The 19,723-nt window shown below is 45.7% G+C and overlaps 1 protein-coding gene and 1 long non-coding RNA gene across 2 annotated transcripts in view; one reads left to right on the top strand and one right to left on the bottom strand.

Annotated features, from left to right (window-relative positions):
- LOC145514894 (uncharacterized) overlaps positions 1-16,525 on the top strand; it is a 56,008-nt gene extending 39,483 nt beyond the window's left edge. Inside the window, exon 3 of the long non-coding RNA XR_014060549.1 lies at positions 14,684-16,525. This is a non-coding gene — a long non-coding RNA (uncharacterized LOC145514894). The remainder of the gene's footprint in view (positions 1-14,683) is intronic.
- VAT1L (vesicle amine transport 1 like) overlaps positions 12,305-19,723 on the bottom strand; it is a 166,025-nt gene continuing 158,606 nt past the window's right edge. The window contains exons 8-9 of the mRNA XM_081513888.1: positions 17,436-17,519; positions 12,305-14,907 (exon numbers count right to left, since the gene is read on the bottom strand). Coding sequence (XP_081370014.1) covers positions 14,809-14,907; positions 17,436-17,519 — 183 coding nt within the window. The 3' untranslated portion in view covers positions 12,305-14,808. The remainder of the gene's footprint in view (positions 14,908-17,435; positions 17,520-19,723) is intronic.

The following is a 19,723-nucleotide window of genomic DNA, read 5'->3' on the forward strand; positions in this document are numbered from 1 at the left end:
GTATTTCCACTGTCATAGAAATTCATAGATAGGATTGGGGAAAAAAATCATGCAACTACAGATCTGGAGAAGACTCTTGAGAGTCTCTTGGACAGCAAGGAGCTCAAACCAGTCAATCCTAAAAGAAATCAGTCCTGAACATTCATTGGAAGGACTGATGCTGAAGCTGAAGCTCCCATACTATGGCCACCTGATGCAAAGAACTGACTGATTGGAAAAGACCCTGACGCTGGGAAAAATTAATGGCAGGAGGAGAAGGGGATGACAGAGGATGAGCCGGCTGGATGGCATCATCAACTCAATGGACATGACATGAGTTTCAGCAAACTCGGGGAGATGGTGAAGGACAGGGAAGCCCGGTGTTCTGCAGTCTATGGGGTTGCAAAGAGTCAGACAACGTAGTGACTGAACAACAGCAACAACAGATCTGTGTTTTTTTGTAAATATAGCCTTTCTTACATTCTATAAATGGATGGACAGTCTCAAAAACAGGAGTGGCAAGCTTCCTTTCTCTCTTCCTACACTCTCCCCAAACCACCGCACTTGAGAGATCCCACGCCCCTGACCTGCAGAGCCAGGTGTGGACAGAGCTTCCTGGGGGTAAGATGACACTGGACGGTCCAGCCTCAGAGCTCGCTTCCACTGCAGGAGGAGCACTATTTGGTAACACTGAATTTCAGCCCCTTCGGGGCCCTGGGGCTATTTGGGGGGCCATTTGAAGGCTCCTATCTCCATCTTGGGTCTGCAAGTGCAGGAAGGGGCTGTCGGGGTGGCTGACAGATGGTTTCTCTTCCATCTGAGTGTTCTGGTGTGGAGCAAACAAAACTTCTGTTGATGATTCATTGCTGAAGCTGGCCTTAGCCAGCATTTAAGTAGAAACAGCTGGCTGTAGAAAATATTGTCACCACCCAGAAGTGAGATCTGGCTCAAAACTGTTGTGAGAGAAGTGGATTTCTTACAGGCGAAACCAGGGTGTTCAGTTACATGCACTGGCCCATCTTCTCAGTCAAGCGCTTGCAAGAGTCAGACCACCCCAGCCTCCCACCCCCAAGGCCTCCAGCTGCGGGGCAGATCAAAGCTTCTACAAACCTTGTTTGCTGGACAGCAGGCTTCCCTGAAGTTTGGTATGCATAGCACTGGGGGCGCATACATTAAAGAACATCAGATGACACAGTGGGATGACTGTTCCCTTTGCCAGCTCTCTTTCAGTCTTGATGATAGTGTCCAGCAGTCTAAATTTCATATCAGTCTGGCTTATAACTCTTCTAAGACTTGCTAATCTCTTTTTTATTAACCAGGCACTGGCCTCAAGTTCAGAGACTTAAATGGACTATAGTTTTTTTCTTTCTTTTCTTTGACCACAAGGCATGTGGAATCTTAGTTACCTGACCAGGGATCAAACCTGTGTCCCCTGCAGTGGAAGCACAGTCTTCAACACTGAACTGCCAGGGAAGTCCCATATGGACAATCGTTTTTAACCAGACTCTACTAGTGTACATAATTATATTAATCTTGTATTATTCTTTGGGTCAGTTTTTATTTTAACATAATTTTCAACTTAGAGAAAAGTTGCAAAAATAGCGTAGGGAACTCCTTTCTACCTATGACCCAGTTTCACATACTGGTTACATTTTGCCCCACTGGCTTTGTCGTTTTCTTTTTCTCAGTGTATTGGTTTGGAATTTTAGAGACGTCATTCCCTTTTACACCGAGGTCTTTAAGTGTGTATTTCCTAAGAGCCAGGATACTCTCTAACATAGACAGAATACAACTGTCAAAACCAGGCAATGTGCTATTGATGCAATGTTATTATCTAACCTGCAGCTCACAGTTGATTCATCGACTGTCCCGATAGCGTCCCTTTATGGCTCTTGCACTGCCACCCAGTCCAGAGTCCAGTACAGGGTCACCCACCAGCCTTAGCTGTTCTGTTTGTTATCTCCTTAGCCTCTCAGTTTGTAACAGTTCTTCAACCTTTCTTTGACTCTCTGGACCGTTACTGAAGAATACAGGACACTTGTTTCTTTTCTCAGAACATTCTTCAGTTTGGGGTTGTCTGCTATCTCCTCCTGAGTAAATTCAGTCTGCATATTTTGGCAGAAATATCATAGAAGTGATCCTGTGTCCTCCTCAGTCCATCCTACTAGGAAGCATCTGTTGTCAATTGGTCCATTTGGATGAGAATGCCTTTGATCGCTTGGTTAAGGTTATCACCTGCCAGGTTTCTCAACTACAAGGTTATCACTTTCTTCCTCATTTCGGGGGAAAATATTTTGAGACTAGGTAAATAAACTGTTTCTCATCAAATTTTCACCAAGTAGCTAATTGTCTAACTCTGTCATTTCTTTTGCATTCATTTGTTGGCATTTTATTGCAGTCAGCACATAGTTTATTGATGGACTCACAGATTTTAACTTTATTCATGGCTTAAATTGAATTACTATCATTATTTATTTTGAGGTTCAAATTACTTGATGTCTGGGCAGTGAGAGTTCATAATCTGGCGCCATGTATTAATGTTTAGGATTACTCTCTTTTCTATTCTTGGCAAGCAGTATTGATTTTCCATTTATGGTAGTAAGGGAATTTTAAAATACACATTTTAAAATCATCAAAAGGTTGGTTTGTAAATAGCTGAAATTTGGGAGATACTGCTCTTGTATTAGGAGGTATGTTGGCTCTATTTTTTTTAATTTTGTACTTTAAATGTTTGATAATTGTGTCCCCATTAAGAGCTTGGAACATTTCCCAAGTGCCTACATTTGGACATATACACTCTGTCCCTTATTGTTTATCCCCAAGTTCATCTTATCATTTACCTTTTACAGAGGGGGCAACAGAGGCCTAGAGATTACCACCTGTTTGAGGTCACGCAACTGTAATAAGAGTCAGGATTCTAACTCAGGGTGTCTGTCCCTGCCTTTGGCCATCAACATACAAGTAGGGTGGAGTCAGTTCTTGGCAGGCAAAGCCTTGAGTGTCCCTTACTCTCATCCCACGGAGCCTGTCTACCCCAGTACAGACAGCGCCTCCCTCAGCTTCGTACCATGCGGTGCCCTGCGTCTCTCCCTTCTGGGCCGCTAGCCTTTCTTGGTCACTGGTGTCCCTCTCTCACTCAGCGAGCTCTTTGCCTGGCAGTGGCCAGGCTGTATTTACCTCTGAATCCTTCAGAACACATAGAACAGGGCCCTGCACTTGGGCAAAGCTTAGTAAATATTTGTAGAATTTAATTGAGTCACCTTAGTAATCTTTACCTTAGCAGAGTTAGTTTGATTGATAGACAGCAACAGAGATCCTGAGTGGGAAGGGGCATTCTGATGTACTCCTTTAAAAAGATTTTTTTTTATTGTGGTAAAAGTCACATAAAACGTACATTTTAACCATATTTAGTTGTATGGTTCCCTGGTACTAAGTGCATTCTCGTGTGTGTGTGTGCATGCTAAGTCGCTTCAGTTGGGTCCGACTCTTTGCAACCCCATGGACTGTAGCCCACCAGGCTCCTCTGTCCGTGGGATTCTCCAGGCAAGAACACTGGAGTGGGCTGCCGTGCCCTCCTCCAGGGGATCTTCCCGACCCAGGAGTGAAACCTGGGTCTCTTATATCTCCTGGTGGCGCTAGTGATAAAGTACATTCACAGTGTTGTACAAAGCTAGTTAATAATTAAAAACTCAGTGTCGATTAGATGGTGCACTGGCTTCCTGCCTTGCTAGCTGACTAATCTCAAAGAATCTTTGGAATTTTCTGGCTTCTGCCCCTAAAGCAATAGACAAACCATCTCTTAACATCCGTAGTCAACCTGAGCCCGAGCCTTGGCTCAGAAAATAGCATTTGTGCTTGTTTTTGTGAAGGATGAAGAGATCAGCATGACTGCCATCGTGGCATGGTCTTTCCCCTGCTTCACAACACAGTCCTTTAACTCTTCGGGGTGGCTGGGTGCCATCCTGCCGACCGTGGACAGAAGGCCCCAGAGTCAGGGAGACAGCACCAATCCCTTCTTACTCCTTGGGCAGGCTTTTGAAAAGCTAAGGAGGGCTGGCCCCCAAAGCCTCTCTAATTGTCACTAGCTGTGCTTTGGAATAATTGTCTCCAACTTGTTAAGTGGTACTGTGCATTTTCAATGACTTGAGCGTTAGAGCTTAGCTTGATTTCTGGCCCAAATTCTGGAAACTTAGTTGCTATGTGTAGTTTGGGGCACTTTGGTTAACTTCTCTGGCTTCATTATGTGTGTGTGTGTGTGTATTTATGTATTTATTTTGCAGTGCCATGCAGCTCATGGAATCTTAGTTCTCTGACAAGGGATTGAATCTCGGCCCTCGGCAGTGACAGTGACTATACCTAGTTCCTGGACCACCAGGGAATTTCCTGGCTTAATTTTCTCATCAGTAAAGTGGGGATAGTGTCACTTACTTAGGGTTGTTATAAGTATTTGGCCAAGTTAATACATGCAAAATGCTATTTTTATTTGGGTTCCCCCAAAGTAGCCCTTTGCTCCAAAGAATAGCAAGGAGAGATAAGAAAGCCTTCCTAAGTGAACAATGCAAAGAAATAGAGAAAAACAATAGAATGGGAAAGACTAGAGATCTTGTCAAGAAAATTAGAGATGCCAAGGGAACATTTCCTGCAAAGATAGGTACAATAAAGGACAGAAATTGTATGGACCTAACAGAAGCAGAAGGTATTAAGAAGATATGGCAAGAATACACAGAAGAATTATGCAAAAAAGATCTTAATGACCCAGGTAACCATGATGGTTATCTGGATGACCACTCATCTAGAGCCAGATATCCTGGAATGTGAAGTCAAATGGGCTTTAGGAAGCATCACTACAAACAAAGCTAGTGGAGGTGATGGAATTCCAGCTGAGCTATTTAAAATCCTAAAAGATGATGCTGTGAAAGTGCTACACTCAATATGCCCTCAAATGTAAAAAACTTAGCAGTGTCCAGAAGACTGGAAAAGATCAGTTTTCATTCCAGTCCCAAAGAAGGGCAACACCAAAGAAGGCTCAAACTACTGCACAATTTCACTCATTTCACATTGCTAGCAAAGTAATGCTCAAAATTCTCCAAGCCAGGCTTCAATAGTATGTGAACCAAGAACTTCCAGATGTTCAAGCTGGATTTAGAAAAGGCAGAGGAACCAAAGATCAAATTGCCAACATCTGCTGGATCATAGAAAAAGCAAGAGAATTCCAGAAAAATGTCTACTTTTGTTTCATTGAATATGTTAAAGCCTTTGGCTGTGTGGATCACAACAAATTGTAGAAAAATCTTAAAGAGATGGGAGTACTAGACCACCTTACCTGCCTCCTGAGAAATCTGTATACAGGTCAAGAAACAACAGTTAGAACTGTACATGGAACAATGGGCTGGCTCCAAATTGGGAAAGAAGTACTTCAAGGCTATATATTGTCACCTTGCTTATTTAACGTATATGCAGAGTACATCATGTGAAATGCCAGACTGGATGAAGTACAAGCTGGAATCAAGATTGCAGGGAGAAATATCAATAACCTCAGATATACAGATGACATCACCCTTATGGCAGAAAGTGAAGAGGAACTAAAGAGCCTCTTGATGGAAGTGAAAGAGGAGAGTGAAAAAGTTGGCTTAAAACTCAACATTTAAAAAATGAAGATCGTGGCATCTGGTCCCATCACTTCATGGCAAATAGATAGGGAAACAGTGGTAACAGTGATAGACTTTATTTTCTTGGACTCCAAAATCACTGCAGATGGCAATTGTAGTCACGAAATTAAAAGACACTTGCTTCTTGGAAGAAGAGCTATGACAAACCTAGACAGTATATTAAAAAGCAGAGGTATTACTTTGCTGACAAAAGTCCTGTGTATCATCAAAGCTATGGTTTTTCCAGTAGTCATATATGGATCTGAGAGTTAGACCATAAAGAAGGCTGAATGCCGAATTAATGCTTTCGAGCTGTGGTGTTGGAGAAGACTCTTGAGTGTTCCTTGGACTGTAAGGAGATCCTAAAGGAAATTAGTCCTGAATATTTATTAGAAGGACTGATGCTGAAGCTGAAGCTCCAATACTTTGGCCACCTGATGTGAAGAACTGACTCATTGGAAAAGACCCTTATGCTGGGAAAGACTGAAGGCAGGAGGTGAAGGGGACAACAGAGGATGAGATGGTTGGATGGCATCACCAACTCAATGGACATGAGTTTGAGCAAGCTCTGGAAGATGGTGAAGGACAGGGAAGCCTGGCGTGCTGCCGTCCATGGGGTCACAAAGAGTTGGACACGACTGAGTGACTGAACAGCAAAAGTAGCCCCCCAGGTGAGGACTTGGGTGCAGTTTATTTGGTGATCTCAGGAGGTAGGAGTGGGAGGTGTAGAGAGAAAGAGATGAGGAAGGAAGAAAAACCAGTGGACTTGCTAATGAGTAAGTCACAACTGTGAGCAACTTGGGGTTGACCCCCACGAGGGGACCCTTCAGACACTGTGTGGAACATGGAAAGGGAATCTGAGCACTTACCTACTGGCTGCCATCCTCCATGGCTGAGGCTGCCCTGGGGGTGTGACTCGCCTGCCCCCTGTCCCCACCACAGTAATTCTGGGTTACCTTGGCACACTTGTGCTCCATGGCACTGGAGTGGAAAGAAAGCATAAAGAAGAAAGACCAAGGCAGGTGCTTGAGTGATCCGCTTGCTAGGAACTGTCCACAGGCGTAGTGGACTCTGGTGTCAGGTGAACCAAGACAATACAGTGGGCAGGGGTCAGTGGTGATCCCCACAGGGGCTTAAAACAGAGTCCAGAAAATAAAACTAGTAAAACACCAACACAAACAAAGAAACCAGTGCCTGGTATACAGTAAATGTTCAACAGACTGGAGCTACAGTAGACCCGGCTTTAACTGCCCAGCCTCCTATCCCATAGGATCTAACTCTCTGTGACTTGAGGTGGTTCTGGTAGGACTGTCAGTCAGGTTGTCTGCACCTACCATGACCAGGTACAGGGGTGGTCACATGACTCAGACTGACCGATCAGAATAGCCATCCCTCTGCTTCAATGACTGGTTGATGGATGGGCATGTGACCCAAGCTGGCTAATCAGAACTTCCCCGAGAGTACTTTGGTTCACAGCAGAGCTAATGGAGAGGAAGTTGTCTGTCCTTAGGAGGGGGTGGTGAGGGGAGTGTAGAGGGGAATGTGCAGGGGAGGAAGGAGCACCTCCCCAGGAGGCTGTTAGGTTGGAACTGCTAGTCTCCATCTTTCCTAGTTTCTGGGAAGAAACCTTTCTATTATATGGAGTCCTGGGTTCTAGACAGAACTTTACTCTGTGACTGAGTGAACATGAGCAAGCTACCTCTCTGGAACTTAATGTCCTTGATCTGTAAGCAGGAACGATATCTACTGTTTGAGGTGATGTGTTGATTCAGTGAGAGCATCTGTAAAATGCCTGGCAAAGAGAAAATCCTCAGTAGATGTTTGTTTCACTTTCATGCTTTGCCTTAATTTGATTTCACACTATGAAACTCTCCAAACTCTAAGGTGGGATAGTTTTTCGAAAATGAGTCCAAGCTTTATGCCCATGAGCATTTGTAAGTATGCCACCTGGGTCATTGTCCTATGTTGGTTTTGACTCCCAGCTCCAGTAGTGATTTACATTTGTGGGGGCACCTCTGGACAAGTGGCACCCTTCTTCAGGAAAAGCTTACATCACCAGCCCCTCTTTGTTTCACTCCTGAAGGGAAGAGGTGTTTTTTTCCCCCACGTTCATGTCAGTTTAGTGCTGCTGAAATTCATAACCAAATCAGTTATGGATGAACTCTGAGGGAGACTTGCCAAAGAATCATGATTCTGATATGACCCCTGCAATCTGATCTGCCTCCCAAATCTAGAAAAACCTCTGTGTGTGCATGCTCAGTCATGTCCGACTCTTTGTGACCCCATGGACTGTAGCCCACCAGGCTCCTCTGTCCATGGAATTCTCCAGGCAAGAATACTGAAGTGGGTTGCCATTCCTTCAGGGGATCTTCCTGACCCAGGGATTGAACCCGTGTCCCTTGCATCTCCTGCATTGGCAGGTGGATTCTTTACCACTTGAACCAACTGGACCATATAAATAACGGTGTTCATCTGGGGGAGATTTCTCATGGTCTCCTCTTACTTAAGAACATTCTCCAATAATCCCTGGGTTAATCCCTTTGCTTCTAGTACAAAATCCAGAACCTTTGAAAGGATATTAATGGATTTCTATAATTCAGCCATATTAATCTTTTGTCTCTTCTCCTGATGCATGCAGTAGCTAAATGGACCATTCCATGAACCTGGCCTGCACTTTCCCACTAGTGTGCCTAAAGATAGTTCCTTCTCCTGGGCCGCTCTCTTCCCCTGTTCCTGATGAACATGGTTCATCAAATACAGCACTGTTGACTGCTCAGCCCACACCAGCTCCCTGTGCCAAGGCAGGCTTTACAAATAGATTGCTGTTTGCACTAGAGAGAAAACTTATTTGTTGTTACATCATTCAACTGTAAACGCCTGAAGGGCTGGAAGAGACTATGTACTTCTTATTTTTCCTATTAAAATACTAAAAATACTGTGCTGAGAACATGTTAAGTATTTAACTAGTGTTTGTTGAATGAATGAAAAAAAACAACCTTGTTTTGAAAGCATCTGCCATCTGATTTCCAGATTGGAACATGTGGGTCATGGTTTCAATCTGGGTATACAAACACTTTACATTTCATCTTCATAACAATTCTAGGACATAGATGATATGATCATCTTCATTTCAGTAGGGGAAAGCTCACATGCCAAGCATCTTACCCATATTTGATTCTTGATTTGCGAGATTCCAAAGCGTAAGTTCTCGGTCGCTGCACATGTGGGAGCATATGCATGTGGTGTGTTTGGGTTTCACTTGCTCCTACGTGAGTCACTCCTTTGTTTGGGTGTTTGGGAGCCAATTTGAATAACTCATAGGACAAATTTCCCGGCATATTTGATTGGCTCATAATAAGAGCTTTGCTCATTCCGCTCAAGACAGAGAAGGTAAAACATTTATGCCTTAGAGAATTCAAGCTGCTATAGCAAAATATCATAGACTGGGTAGCTTCTAAACAACAAAACTGTATTTTTCAGGGTGCCAGCATGATCAAGTTTTTGAGAGAGTGCTCTTCTGGGTTGAGGACTGCCAGTAAATGAGGGAGTGGGGGGAGCCCATTTTCTCTTGACTGTTTTATCTATCTGTGTTAGTTTTCAGTCATGTCTGCTTCTTTGCAACCCTATGGACTAGGGCCTGCCAGGCTCCTCTGTCCATGGAATTCTCCAGGAAAGAATACTGGAGTGGGTAGCTATTCCCTTCTCCAGGGGATCTTCCCAACCCAGGGATCGAACCCTTCTCTCCTGCATTGCAGGTGGATTCTTTACCTAGGGAGGCCCCCCCCATGACCCTTATAAGGGCACTAATCCCATTCATGAGGGCTCCACCCTCAAGACCTCACCTAATCCTAATTAGCTCCCCAAAGCCCACCTCCTAATACTATCACATGGGGAAGGGGAAGGATTTCAAACTATGAATTTTGGAGGGACACACTGAGTCTATAGCAACTTATTTCTTTTCCCACAAGCAAATCTGGAAGTGAAATAGTGAGGTCTATGTATTATCGGTTGTTTAAGAAAAGGAAGCTACCAAGTATTTCCTAATCACCCCATTTTCCCAGCCCTTGCATATAGGAGTAAGGAAAGGATGCTAACATTTATCATGCTCACTAGGTACCAAGCTCTATGTCATGTGCTTCTACACTCATGGGCAATAGTGACTCAGCTTAAAAGACTGCACTTAGGACTTCCTGGTGGTCCAGTGGTTAAGACTTCACACTGTCATTGCAGAGGGTGTGGGTCTGATCCCAGATCAAAGAACTAAGATCTCATGCTCCTTGGTACTACCAAAAAAAGAAAAAAAGAGACTGCACTCAGCTATCACCTCCTCCATGTACACTTTCCTCAACATTATCTTCCATCAGAGTCGGATGCTCTACTTTGCACCACCCTCTGCCCCCGGACATTGCCTCTTTAAATGTTTACTACGTATCTTGGTGTCCATTTCTTTTTTAAAAAATTATTTGGTTGCACTGGGTCTTAGTTGTGGCACATGGGATCTTCAGTTGCCGCCTGTGTGATCTGGTTCCCTGACCAAGGACCGGATGCAGGCCCTCGGCATTGGGAGGATGGAGTCTTAGGCACCGGGCCACCAGGGAAATCCCTTGGTGTCCGTTCCTGCCCTTCTGCTAGACCTGTTGTCCAAGATGGAAGAGCATCAGGGAATCAACACACATATTAGGAGTTGCTCTCATCCAGTGATACTTGGACGTTAATGGAGAAACACATCCTCCTCCCCAGGTGAGTTAGCTATAGGTCTCCTCCAGTAGTCACTTGCTCACAGACACACCCGAAGTGGCTCCTCCTCTTCCAGTCTTATATCCCCTCTCCCCCCATCTGTGCTTCTTGGGGTCACCTCCCAATACTGCTGACTTTCAAATCCTTGTTTCAGTGTCTGATTCTGGAGGACCCAAACCAGGGCAGAGAAATCAAGGGGCTTGATATCTACCTCTGGATCACCTTTAGGCTTATCTCCTATCCCTTCTCCCACTGAACCCCACATTTACTCTTTGTAGTCACCTCCCACACCGCCAGGCTTTCATGTCATCCCACTGCACACCCTTGTTCCCTCCCCTGGAAATCCAGGATTATTCATTTGGCATTCAAAGACCTCTTTGTCCTGTTTGGACTTTGCATCATGCCTTTCTCCAGCCCCACTCCAACCCCACACAGGGGAGCATGCATTTCAGCTGCAGGGTTCTGTTCCCTATCCTGCTAAGATGCCCTTCAGTGACCCCACTTCCTTGCCTTTACACAGATGTTTTCCTCTGCCCCATAATGGCATGTGAAAGTTTTGCCTCCGTTTCTGGTCTACCTTCATCCACGTGGCTGAAAAGAGTTTTGTTCCCAACTACAGGTCCTACTCCCCACTCTCAGAGTTGTAAGTGAAGACACAGGTTCTAGTTTATGTCCCAGTTTTTTTTGCTCAACTGTGTTGACGTGTGACAGCACACCAGCACTGGCTCTGTGAAGTCATGAGCCTTGCATGGAGTGCATGAGCACTAGTGAGAACAGAAGGAGAAAGTCCTCTGCACACTGACCTTGTAAGACTTCCACACACAATGTGACTACCTTTTCTGCCATGTTAACTCAGGTTTATGTATGTGGCGTTTTATTAACATGCGACCTAGCTCTAATATTTTGAGCTTCCTACCAACAACTAAGCAACTAACACACACACACACAGACACACGCCAAGAAGGAAGGAAGAAACCTCCCTAATCATGAATTCCTCCTTCACAAAATCTTTGCCTTCGGAGATTCACTTCTGTGCCTTTCTTTGATAACCTTGAGGATATTGATTTGATCATGAAAATGAAAATGGTGGAGATGTGTGAGGTTTAAAATAGCACTTCACTGTACACTTGGCTCATAGGCTGGACCAAAAAAATGCTCCGTGATGTGCACATTATTTGCTGCAAAACAAAACAAATTGCCAAATGTATCCTTGAAATCAGAGGAAAGGGAATCCCTGAAGAGTTTCTAGTGAGATGAGATGGTAGTTTGAAGTGCATTGTATGTTACCCCTTATTTAAGCCAAGAAGTATACGGGGCAGGTAAGGGCAAGGATTCTACTGTAGCTTTAAATCCTGGCTCCACCACTTTCTAGCTGTGTGATCTTAGTGCAAAACCTGTCTTCAGTTTTTTCACCTGTAAAATGGGCATAACGATGGACCCCCACATCTTAAGGTTGTTGGGAGGGTAAGACAGTGTATTTATATACACATATATATACAAGTTGTGTGTGTGTATGTGTGTGTGTATGTATATATATTCAGCTTGAGGGAAGCTAAATGCTTTTTTTCAAAGCTTGTGCTTAGTCACTCAGTCGTGTCTGACTCTTTGTGAGTCCATGGACTGGATTCTCCAGGAAAGAATACTGGAGTGGGTTGCCATTCCCTTCTCCAAGAGATCCTCCCAATCCAGGGATCGTACCCCAATCTCCTGCATTGCAGGCAGATTCTTTATCATATGACACACCAGAGAAGCCCCTTTAAAGGCTTGTCTCATCTCAAGTCCTATTTTTTCTATGTAGCCTTTAGTTCCCTCATCAGAGGATTCTTCTCAGACATGTTTTTTTATATTTTCTTTTTTAGCCACCCGTGCCTTGTGTTTTAATAGTTGGACTGTTTTTGCAACAATTATGTATGTAGAATAACTGATGCCAGGCAAGGTTATGCTATGCTGAATACTTTTATTTATATTTTTTAATGTAAACATAATTTGCTTTGTAGGCACAATATAACAAAAGCTCTAAAGCCACAAATACATTAGACAATGTTTCAGTTCCCTCCAATCAAGCTTAAATTACTGAGAAGCCTTCACAGTTCCTGTAAGGCAACCTGAGACATTCTGTACACTTCCTTCAGGAAAACAATCACATGATGGCAAAGATGCTTCAAATAGGAGTGTTAAATGGTTAATTTTGGTGCTTTAATCCCCCCCCCTCCGGTCTTCATGTCATTAGTTGATCTTGTTGGTCAAACACTAGTTTTCTCTTCTTCTTCTGTATTTCAAGGAGACAAAAGGGTTTTCTTTAACTCATCAGCACAATTTGTGATTAAAGCTGAAAAAACAGACTTGGGGAAGAAGGTCTTTTCATACTAATCCGCTGGACATAACAAAGGGCATTTGGCTTCTGAATGGAGAGTTCTGTCTCCCCAGCCAGAGAAGAGACCTGAGATGCTCATGGGTCTCTGCTCCCCCAGCCCAAGAAAATGCCATTTCTGTCTAGCTCACCAGGAATGTCACTTGTGTAGCGGCTCTTCTTAAGACCTCATGGAACACTTGGCTATGAGAGAAACATTACCAGTAGCACAGCATTTAGCAAAAGTGTTGGGAGAGAGGGGAATACAATCTCTATGTTATCTCTCTAAAGTGGCCAAGACCTGGAATACTGGTGTGTCCTGGGGTAGGAAGAGAAATTGATGTTGGCGTCTTCTTTTGAGATACACGTGTCCCTTTGCTCATCAGATGGCATCACCCGTTCTCATCTTCATAGCTTATGTGTACATACAATGAGGAGACACTTCTTTCAGATAAATATTTGGCATAAATAAGTCATCTTCACAAGCTTAAGATAAGGGGAAAAAAAACGCATGTTCAGGGAGGTGACATTTGTCACAAAGGGACTTAGGGAATAAAACAGGTAATTGCTGAGATGCATTCATTGCCATCACTTGGGGAAAGAGTGGGTTCTACCCTAAGGCTCAGTGGTGGAGAGATCGGGCAATGTGGGAGCCCTGTGGTGTCTTGCAGAATGGAAGTGAGTTGGGGTGCTAACTGTGTGGGCTCCTGTGTTTCCAGCTTGGTTTGCTAGAGATGGAATCGACCCCTTAGGCCAACAGGACTGGGAGAAGGTGATGAGCAACCCTCCCCCCCATCTCCGTGGATTCACTGAATCTCTTTCTCTTCGTCCAGAGGCATTGTTCGCCTCAAGCCATGTCAAGTGGGGTGGGGCTAGGGGTGGGCTCCGTAGGAATTTGGGAGCTGGAAAGTTCATCAAGGGTGTGCGATCAAGTAGTTTGGTCCCTGATTTCTGAAAAGCAGGGTCTTGCAAAGAGTCTGCACCGTGATTTTATATTTCAGAGGAGAGGAACGCACATTTGGCATCAGATAATAAACATCAACCTTTTGTATCACTAGAGTTTGTTACATGTAGAAACATGCTTTGGCAAGAAAAAAGATACTCATTGATTTTTTCCCCCCAAATAGGGTCCACAAAGGAGGTCTTCCCTGGGGGAGGAGGGGAATCTATGGTAAAGATGGTTATTCGGTACCTGGAAATGAAAATAAGAAGGGTAATGCCATGGCAAGGGTGCAAACAGAGGCAGGTCTCAGGAATGACTTTGGAATAGTCCTACACCTGGTGCATTTTCTTGAAATATATACAGCAGGGAGAGGATTTTGCTCACGTGGTGTGGTTTCAGAGGAGGAATCTCTGTGGCTGGTCCTCACACTTTTGCTGTTGACCCATCTTCTGTCCTGAAAAATGTACATCTCTTCCCCTGTGTTTGTGGTTAAGAACCGGTGAAGGGATTGAGCATCAGAAGGTGGGAGGAGGGTCTTTCAACCTTTTGACCGTGAAACACCTGAATGAAGATGAAGAGGTTGCCTCTTCAGTGGGAAGAAGGAGAGTACGACTTGGAGAGATCCTACAGTTAACGGGTTCGTGAAAACATCTCCCGGCCTACCCTCTTTCTGCCAGCCAAACCGGCAAGTGCTCCTGTCGGAAGCGTGGGCGGCTGGCAGCAAAAAGGATCACTGGCCCGAAGAATTCTCGGATCTGGACGGTGCTCTGTGATAACACCTTTCAACCCAAACTCGTCTTTGCCCACGTCTGGTCTCTGAAGCGACGGACCTGTGGGCTTGAATCGATTTGCAAGGCTGTTCTAGAACTGTCGGGAAGGACCCAAAGATGGATGGTTTTGAAACAGAGAAGAGGGCAGAGTGTAAAATACACAGATGGGGGAGGGATGTAATACCATGTGATATGGGCTTGGCACTTAATTTCAAAAACAACAGTGATCAACAGCTTTTTTTTTTTTTTAACTCAGCTGACAGCAGACAAACACGACACGCACTGGACTACAGCATTTGTTCACTGGGGCACAGAAGAGTCTCCTCAGCTGGATCCCCTTCTCCCAAAGCGTCCCTCACGGCCCCCCACCCAGGCTGCGGGCTACTGGATGAAGGGCATCCTCTCCTTGCTCTCGCCGTCTCCCTCGTGGTCCTCCTCCTCTTCGCCCGCCTCGCTGGTCTCCGTGCTGTCGTTGGCCATCTGTGATCCAACAGAAACAGGGATCGGCCCCCGACTCTCAGCACCACCCCCTCCCACGTGGTCTACCCTGGAGCTCCACCCCTCCACCCTCCTGCCTGCTCAATGCCTGCTTTTCCTTCAGCACGCAGCCCGCCTCCTCAAGGAAGCCTTCCTAGACTTCTCTAATGGGAACAGTCCCCCTATTGTGAGTGCTCCTCTGTGGCCCGGATCCATGGCTACAGTGTCCCATTTATACACATGGCTTGTGGACAGATGACAACTTGCCCTTCTGTGGGAACTGCAGACGACAGGGCAGATGACCCAGTCTCCTGCTTTCTTCCATTTTATCCTCTGCAACTAGCACAGTGCCTGACATGCATAGGAAGGCAATGCGTGTTTCAGAACAGCGAACACATAATGGTGAGAGTTCTTCCTTATTAGTACCTATTCCGTACTCAGCACCGTGCCAGGTACCTCATGTCCATCACCCCCCTTTTTCTCTTCTCAACAGCCATGAAGTAGTAGCCATAGCAGTAACTATTGCTGTCAGTTGTTTTGCAGCCGTGCAAAGGGCGACCAGAGGTGATGTGTAACCAGGAAGGGGGGGGGGCAGCGGAGGTCAGCAGGCTGCAGAGAAAGTCACCAGCCCTCTCTGGGGCCGGGGCAGATGCCAGGCCCGGGGCGGCGGTGCCGTCTGACGCTGCGGGGTGTACAGGCAGCAGCTCCGCCTCGGCTCTGACCCCACACGCATCGTCAGGTGGCCCCGCTGCGCTCGCCCATTCCCATCGGGAGAAGGCCCCGGTGCTTGTCGGCACATCCGCTTCCGGAGCTGGCAGCAAGGACGACCTTCTGCCAGCCTGCTGCCCCCATGCCTTGTAGCCCAGATGGTTTCCAGTGGCGGGTGTGTGCCCTGCAGTGGGTTCAGTGGGGCAGACTCAGGGCTCTTGATGCTGCCTGAGCTCTGACGATGGCCGTTCTGCCAGGAGAACATCCCCCTGGGAGCCCCTCGCTGCTCCCCCACCCACAGGTGCTGCGGGGCAGTGACGCGGCCCCACAGAGCCTGGAGCCTGTGCCATTTGCTCTCCCTGGAAATACCCTCACCGTTGGCTGCCTCTCCTTCAAGCCTCATCTCTATCCAGAAGGGATGGGCCCTCCCACCAAGATGCTCCCCGTGCAGCAGGTCTGAGCTGGCCATCTGCCATCAGCTCGGGTCCCAGGGGTGAAAGCCCCCTGAGCTCCAGGAACGAGGACAGCGACTCCTGCCAAGGTGGCTTTGCAACTCCTGCTCTGTTGAGAATCCCCCTGTGGTCAAACAGGCCTTCCTACCAGCGCCACCACCCAGCAGGACCTCAGGTGTAATGGACGGGCAGGAGACCAGGAACAACTCTAGTGCTTGAGAGCAATAAGCGGTCCAGCAGGGCACTAGACCCCCTCCACTGATGGGGCTGAAATAGACTTGGTCATGGGTTTAAAAAACAGAACACGGGTACACAGAAGACCTGCGATAGTAGCCTAACCTTGACCCCTTATCTGCCTCCAAACACTTGCTGGCCCAGTGCTGGGACTTAGAAAGCACTTTAAAAATTATATCCAGATTGTTATCAGTCACTTACATGTTATAAAATATCCTTTCACTAAATTGTCCTTCATTGTTTGAAATGGCCATCATACCCAAACCACATTCTGGTTACAAAAGCCAAGGAAACACTTTTTAAAGCGTACACATTGGACTAAAACATGCCAGGATTTTAGTTCTTCCTCTTTTATCAACCATTGATGGAGCTCCAAAGCTAAATATGCGAGAAAACAAACCAAAAAACTTCCTGAGTATTTTCTTGGTTAAATCTTTCCTAGAACTTAGTTTGTATGAGACGAAGTTTTATGCATGTCATTATAACTGACTTCTGAGAGTGTATTCATCTCCAGTTTACAGGCAGTGGAGCTGAAGCCAGAGTGACAACAACTGCCCAGGTCATGCAGGGGTTCAGAGCTGGGCTTGGGATCCATGCAGTCTGGGGGCAGTCTGCGTGTTGACCGCCACACTGCAGAGCCCCTCAAGGGACCCTCGCAAGAGGGTCTGGGATGTGTGTGTGACATGCTTCACTCCTGAGGGATAGGGTGTGTGTGTGGGTCCCTGCATGTAAAGGTGTTGTCCTGGTAAGAAAAAAAAAAAGCCCTGGGGCCAGCAGGAGGCAGCTCGGAGGCAGGTGACATCACTCTGTTGGGGATCTGAATGTGAGTTTATGAATCTTTTCCAGGAATCCCTCCCACTTGGAGCCAAGAGGGAGCTTGTGTAACAGGCACAGGCTGTGGTTTCTGTCGTCTCCCGTCTGCCCTCAGATGGCTCTGGAAATGTTCTCGCCAAAGCCTTTTCCTTTCCTTATTGGCATTCATCCCATCTGTGACTAATCCTTCACTCGATTACCTGGGGTCTCCCCCACCAGCCCCAGCAGAGAGCTGAGAGCAGAGAGTTCTCCTCCACCCCACGTGTGCCTGCCTCTGAAAACCCTCTCCTGCCGCAGCAAACAGGTGCCTTTCCTTGGACTCACCAGTGGAGTCGGGGTCTTTTCTACGTCCAGAATTAACTTGCCGATGTTCCCTCGGTCGTGGATTCGCTGCATGGCCTCCTTCACCTGGGAGACAGGGAGAGAGAGCGCTGGTGAGGTGAGATGTCACCCAAGTGACAGGTTCAGTTCAGTCGCTCAGGCATGTCCGACTCTTTGCAAGCCCATGGACCGCAGCACGCCAGGCCTCCCTGTCCATCACCAACTCCAGGAACTTGCTCAGACTCATGCCCATTGAGCCGATGATGCCATCCAGGTGACAAGAGGACCTGGAAAAGCCAAACCACTCGCTGTCCACCAGGGGGAGCTGCAGTCCAAGTTTAGCAGCTCAACTGGCGATTGTTTCCAACTTAAATTCTGCTTGTCATTCACATTCTTTGTTCTTTTGCAACCAGCTTGGTTTCCTAGGTCTAAAAAATCAGAGTGATAGCTCCAGAAATGAAAAGAGGAACGTTTCTTTAAAAAAAAAAAAAAAAAGGCCTGTGGAGTTCCAAGAGTTACATGCTGCAGAAAGTGGCAGGACCCATTAATCAGAGCAAATTTTGACCAATAAAATTATCAAATTATTTTTCTAGGGTCATTTGTGCCCGGCTTACTCAAATGTTACATAATCTGATTCGCAGTTTGGCTAAAATGACCCATGACCCAGGTTGAACTACATTCAGGAAATTTTTTTCCCAGCCAAGTGGAGGTTTCTTCAGAACTAGTATTTCCCCAGGGAGGGGCCTGTTTCTTCTCACGTGGTGGGAGCTTGTCAGACAGGTACGTGGACGCCTCCTGGGACCCTCTTGAAAAGGCAGGTGTGTGATGGAATGTGACGGAGGCATCCAGCATTTCATTGTTGCTGTATGGAAAATGAACACTAGGGGGTGCTGTGGGGATTAAATAAAATAAGGAAATGGCAACAGAGGGCCATGTATGGATGTGAGAGTTGGACTGTGGAGAAAGCTGAGCGCTGAAGAATTGATGCTTTTGAACTGTGGTGTTGGAGAGGACTCTTGAGAGTCCCTTGGACTGCAAGGAGATCCAACCAGTCCATCCTAAAGGAGATTGGTTCTGGGTGTTCATTGGAAGGACTGATGTTGAAACTGAAACTCCAATACTTTGGCCACCTCATGCGAAGAGTTGACTCATTGGAAAAGACCCTAATGCTGGGAAGGATTGGGGGCAGGAGGAGAGGGGGACGACAGAGGATGAGATGGCTGGATGGCATCACCGACTCGATGGACATGGGTTTGGGTAGACTCCGGGAGTTGGTGATGGACAGGGAGGCCTGGCGTGCTGCAGTCCATGGGGTCGCAAAAAGTCGGACATGACTGAGCAACTGAACTGAACTGAACTGAACAGGACGCCACGGCTTGGCATGGATAAATCCTCCACATCTCTTAGTAAAATCTAAATGGAAATGCAACATCTCTTGACTTCTTTTTTAAAGAAACAACAGATCTATTTAAAATTTTTTCCCTGAAGTTTCAGTTTTAAATATCTTTGTTCATGCATTCATTCAATCCACAAACATTCACTAATTGTTGCTTATAGGCTAGGTGCCATGGTGTAAAAAAAATTTTTTTTTTAAGTAAACTAGGGTGTCTGCCTAAACTCAGTCTGGGGTTTATGGAGCAGTGCTTGCTTATAGAAAAACCAAAGCCAGTTTCCCATTTGAATGAAAACTTGACAGAGCCATTAAAAGGTGCATATTCTAATTGCTTTTCTGGGACTTCTGTGCTGAAGACACAATTCAAATTATGGGGGAAAAATTACCACACAAAAGATCCTCAATTGCTTTCAATGGCAAAACATTGGAGCAACTTATATGTTACAGAATAAGGGAACGGTCAAGTAAATCGAAGTTCTGACATATATCTGCCAATTGGAAATGTTTTGTGGTTGTTAAAGTGCTAATTTTAAAGACTGTGCAGTAGGGTTAAATGCCTTTATAATATTGTTAAATGAGAAAATCGAGGTGCATATCTTTACATCTCCATAAAAACATGGGCATCCTATAATAACTAGGGAGAGATTTAGATATATGATAAAACATTATGTAGGGGAAATAGGTGCCTTTCAATTCTAATGTCCAAACATTGGTATCTGGTAACCTGTTGTCAAATCAATGTTCATTATAAATTAAATTTATTTTTAAATGCATTCTTTGGATAAGGTAGCATTGGTTAGAATCAACCTCTTTTATAGATTGATAGCATCATGTGGTTGTTGAATTCCCTGACCCTAATACATAATCCAGGAGGTTTCTCCTATTTCTGTGATGAACA

Source organism: Giraffa tippelskirchi, chromosome 7 (assembly GCF_054371585.1).
Source record: "Giraffa tippelskirchi isolate mGirTip1 chromosome 7, T2T-mGirTip1v1.2.pri, whole genome shotgun sequence".
NCBI classification, from domain to species: domain Eukaryota; kingdom Metazoa; phylum Chordata; class Mammalia; order Artiodactyla; family Giraffidae; genus Giraffa; species Giraffa tippelskirchi.